This window comes from Camelus bactrianus, chromosome 10 (genome assembly GCF_048773025.1).
Source record: "Camelus bactrianus isolate YW-2024 breed Bactrian camel chromosome 10, ASM4877302v1, whole genome shotgun sequence".
Lineage (NCBI taxonomy): Eukaryota > Metazoa > Chordata > Mammalia > Artiodactyla > Camelidae > Camelus > Camelus bactrianus.
In genome coordinates, this window is record NC_133548.1 from 12,958,017 (window position 1) to 12,962,832 (window position 4,816).

The window sequence follows — 4,816 nt, forward strand, 5'->3', positions numbered from 1 at the left end:
AAATAATGTATAATTAGTTTTATTTGATAGGTGATGATTTTATCAATATTACCCCATGCAATTCTCACAAAAGAGGAAGCAACATTTGGAAAGTCTATGTAACTGCTTAATGTCACATGTATAATAAATCAAAGAAATCGGGCACCTGTTGTTTCTAAAACAAGAAAAGGCACTGACTTCCCATCACAAACCTGTGCGCAATTGGTCAGATTATCCAACTTTAGCAATTTTCAGTATCCTTATCTTTAAAGAACAGTAAGGTTAGAAAAGGTTACTAGACACTAATGAACTCACCTACAAAGCAGAAACAGACTCACAGGCATAGTAAACAATCTTATGGTTTCCAGGGGAAAAGGGATGGGAAGGTATAAATTTGGGAGTTTGAAATTTACAGATGTTGATCACTTTATATAAAAATAGACAAAAAACAAATTTCTTCTGTATAGCACAGGGAACTATATTCAATATCTTGCAATAACCTTTAATGAAAAAGAATGTCAAAATGAATATATGTAAGTGTATGCAAACTGGGACATTATGCTCTGCACCAGAGATTGACACATTGCAACTGACTATACTTTAATTAAAGAAAAATGTTACTAAGGAATTGTTTTTTGAGGATCAACAAAGATAGTGGTGGTGCACAGAGCACAAAGGGTAAAACTAAAAGCTGGCATCTTTTGTCCTTCTGCACCGCCACCCCCCATACACACAGAGGAAATGAACACCCTCCAGTCTGTCCCTATTTTCCCAGGGTTGACCCAGTTTAATTTTTCTATCTTCGTTAATGTTCTCAAGTTTATTTTTCTGAATAAAACCCTCTTATGCTTTCCACTTAGTGTCCTACCAAAAGATATTTAATTCTCATGGACAATAACCTTTCTAAAAAATATTTTAACTATCTAATAGTATGAACTGAAAAATAGATACATTTGTGTTTAAGATCAACTGATGAGAGAGGAATGAGGATTGAAAAAGGAAGCTGAATATGAGTGAGAAAAGACATTTTCTGATACAGGGCTGCTGAATGGGAAATGCACAGAGAAGCACAACAGGATTGCCAAGAAGTTCACTAAATGCAAGATCATAGGGCAAAGCTCTGGGTCTTCTTCACAGCTGCCGATGACGTTCCAGTGGCTGTGCTGAGTAGAGTATACTTTGTTTATCATGAACTTTATTCAAAAAGTATGTGGGATGGCTCTAAAGGAACCTAAAATGGAGCTTTTACACTGATAATCAGTAGGGTCTAAACTGGGAAAGTGAGAAATACATAAATGGAATCATTCTTAAACTAGAAACAATTGCAGTGGTCATGAAAGCCAGTCTGGACATCTGTGATAATCCGAAGAATGAGCAATGTCGGGAAGGAACAGTGAAAAGCGCATGGTGCATTTCATCTTTCCACAGATGCAACACCAGGGAAAAGCACCAGCAGAAAATCTAACACATGGACTGAACTTCTTTTCTTGGAGTTTTGCTGACGCTCCTCATCTCCAGTGTTTTCTATTGGGGTTGTTCTTAGTCATCTGTATCATTACCCTAACAGGCAATAGCACCATAATTCTAATGACAAAGTGGGTCCTGATGGCCAGATCCCCATGGAGTCTTTCCTTGGCAGTTTTCCTTCTTTAAAATGGCTATGGATTCCATTACACTTGTCACAATGCTCGTGAATCTTAGGGGTCAAAGGGATCTTTTTTTTTTTTTTTTTTTTTTTTTTTTTAGTTTAGTCATGTAAAGCTCTGAGCCATGGTGTCTTCATCTGTGACATAAAATAAGGACATTAACAGAATTCAAGAATATGTTATTGCAAACACTTTACTAACAAAATGGTAGCTCAGTTAAAATCATTTTTCTTTTCCATTTTCCCAGATACTATTTAAAGCCATAATATGCTAGTCACCTTTTTAAAAAAAAATCCTGTATTGTCTAAGTATATCTCAATATAGGAGAAAGTTGGGTCTCTGTAGTTTTCAGTAATTAATCACCTAAAATATATTTGCTCACATACACTCTAGTTAAAATAATATATCCTCTGCTTTTGATATGTTTGACAATTGTCTATTTCCCACCTTTTAAATAAGTTATAGTTTTCAACTTTGATTTTCATGTATTTTAGCTTAGATGTAATATTAAAATGATAATTTTGAAATAAAAATGATCAATGACACATAGCAAGAGATTTGAGAATAGATTTACCAAGCAGTATTTCAGAAATGATACCATCAATGTAATTCGTTCAATTGCGTCGTTGTTAATTAAACAGCCAACAGATCAAAAGCATTTTTCAAATCTCTGCTGCATGTTTGGATAAGACAAATAAAGATCTTGCATTATGATGATTCATGGTCACGATATTTACTTTGATGGGTAAATGCAACCAGAATGGTCTCAAATAAAGTGTATGCAGAAACAGTAAGAGCTGCAGCTGCACATGGGGAAGGGAGGGCGTGCCATATTCTTATTCCTTTTCCTTGGAAAGGATCTAGTTGAAGAGTGGGAAAATCCCTAAAAAATACGATACAAAATTTGGTGGTGTCCTACCCCTGAGAAAAATGGGATGCAAATCCTTCTGTCTCAGGATTCCGTTTGTTAATACGAGGAATAAAATGGACTAATTTTGTTCCACACACAAATACATGAAACATAAGAATACATAATTCTCAAACATATCATTTTCATTTAAAATCAAACCTAGAAGTAAATATTAACTATGTGGATATATTTATATTTTAGCATAAGTTCTTTATTAGATTTCAGTTGTATACTTTGCGTCCAGAATATAAAATACTAAACATGAATGGGAAATAGAAATCTTATGTACTAATTCCCCTAAATCCCTTTAGTTTATAGAATTATAAAACAGGTTAAAAATATAAAAGACTAATTTTCTATTTTCACAGATGGAACACCTAAAAGACCCAGTGGAAGAAAATTTCACTTCAATGATGGAATTTGTTCTTTTGGGATTTTCTGATATTCCCAATCTGCAAGTATTTCTTTTTGGGATGTTTTTGCTTGTCTATGTGGTAACTCTGTTGGGAAATGGCATCATTATTCTCATAACCAAGTCTGACCAGGCTCTCCAGACTCCCATGTATTTTTTCCTCAGTAATTTTTCCTTCTTGGAAATCTGTTATGTATCAGTCACTCTTCCTAGAATGCTCCTAAACCTCTGGACTCAGAGAAGACACATTTCTTTGTTTGCCTGCGCAACACAAATGAGTTTTGTCCTTATGTTTGGAAACATAGAGTGCCTACTTCTTACCGTGATGGCCTATGACCACTACGTGGCCATTTGTAACCCCCTGCACTGTCCCCTTGTCATGAACCCCAGGGCCTGTGTCCAGCTGGTGGCGGCCTGCTGGATCACTGGGGTTCCGGTTGAGATAGGGCAGACATGCCAGATTTTCTCTCTGCCCTTTTGTGGATCCAACCAAATCAATCACTTCTTCTGTGACATCCCCCCAATACTCAGGCTGGCCTGTGGGGACACTTTTCTGAATGAGATATTGGTCTTCATAGTCGCGGTCCTGTTTGTTATGACCCCTTTCCTGTTGATACTTGGTTCCTACAGTAAAATCACCTCCACCATCCTGAGGTTGCCATCGGCAATGGGGAGAGCAAAGGCCTTCTCCACCTGCTCGTCTCATGTCACGGTTGTGACTTTATTCTTTGGATCTGCAGTCATTGCATATTTACGACCCAAATCCAGAAATTCTTCCAATACAGACAAGTTTCTCTCTCTTTTCTATACCATTGTGACCCCGATGTTTAACCCCCTGATATACACTCTGAGAAATAAGGATGTCTTGATGGCTTTGAGAAAATTGCTTCCTTAATGTTGAATGCATTAGCTGTCTGACTTGAACTCATTTTCTGGTTTCCTATTTAATTCTGCCATTTGTATAATCAGAAATTAAGGTCTAGTTTGCTTTTTCTACATTACTGTAGATTTCTTATTTTTATTCATTTCAGACCTTATTGTTTTATGCTGCACTTTCTGATATCGGGATTATATCCACAAGGTGTTTTGCTGATAAGAAAGTACGTATTTAGCCCATCTCATATTCAGTTCACAAATTTACTGGTGATTTGTGACTTTTTATGGGAAAATGTTGTATTTCATACCTAGGAGTTGATGTCATAAACCTTTTCTCCCCCAACACAATAATGAATATTTATGATACATTCCTCTCTATATTACTGTCTTTCTCTTTTTTATTTTTATAATGTTTTTAGATAATAGAGATTGTAAAACTTTAAGAACATTTGCTAAATATTTATATGCTTATAATTTTAGACATTTAAGCTTTCAGCAAATTCAATTTAATTCTTTATGATTTACAGAACACCTAAGTAAAGATTAAAAATAGGAAGTCCACATAGTGATAATTAAAAGTTTTGGATGCAGCAATCAATTTTTTACCCTGTGCTTCTCTCTGAATTCTTCTTTGTAGATATGCTTTGTCGATAGAGCTAAATCATGGTCCTTACATCTCAATAATTTTTACCTTAAAATTTATTAATGCAAAAAATGTGAATGTATATTTGCTTTTCAGAGATATAATGTGTATGAGATTGAACTGTTTTGTCCCCATATAGATTCATCCATTCCCTAAATTTTCTTCATTTATTTTTTATTCTTTTGATGGAGTATATAATTTGAATTAAAATAGAAATGCTTAAGATATACAGTGCATTATTTTCCCAAGTTTCCTAGTATTCATATTTATTTATTAATATAGTTATAATAAATATTTTAACACAGTATCTTTAAAAATTGATATCTGGTATAAAAGTAAGAGATTTTACA

General features: G+C 34.7%; 1 protein-coding gene across 1 annotated transcript; it reads left to right on the top strand.

The window, feature by feature from the left end:
- The first annotated feature begins 2,891 nt into the window (after positions 1–2,891).
- LOC105081018 (olfactory receptor 10AG1-like) lies at positions 2,892–3,842 on the top strand. The gene has a single exon (XM_010970139.3). The coding sequence runs from the start codon at positions 2,904–2,906 to the stop codon at positions 3,840–3,842; it is 939 nt and encodes a 312-aa protein (XP_010968441.2). The 5' UTR covers positions 2,892–2,903.
- The last annotated feature ends 974 nt before the right edge of the window (positions 3,843–4,816 follow it).

Excerpts from the sequence above, each read along its gene's own strand:
- LOC105081018 (XM_010970139.3), top strand. The coding sequence starts at position 2,904 with ATGGAACACCTAAAAGACCCAGTGGAAGAAAATTTCACTTCAATGATG.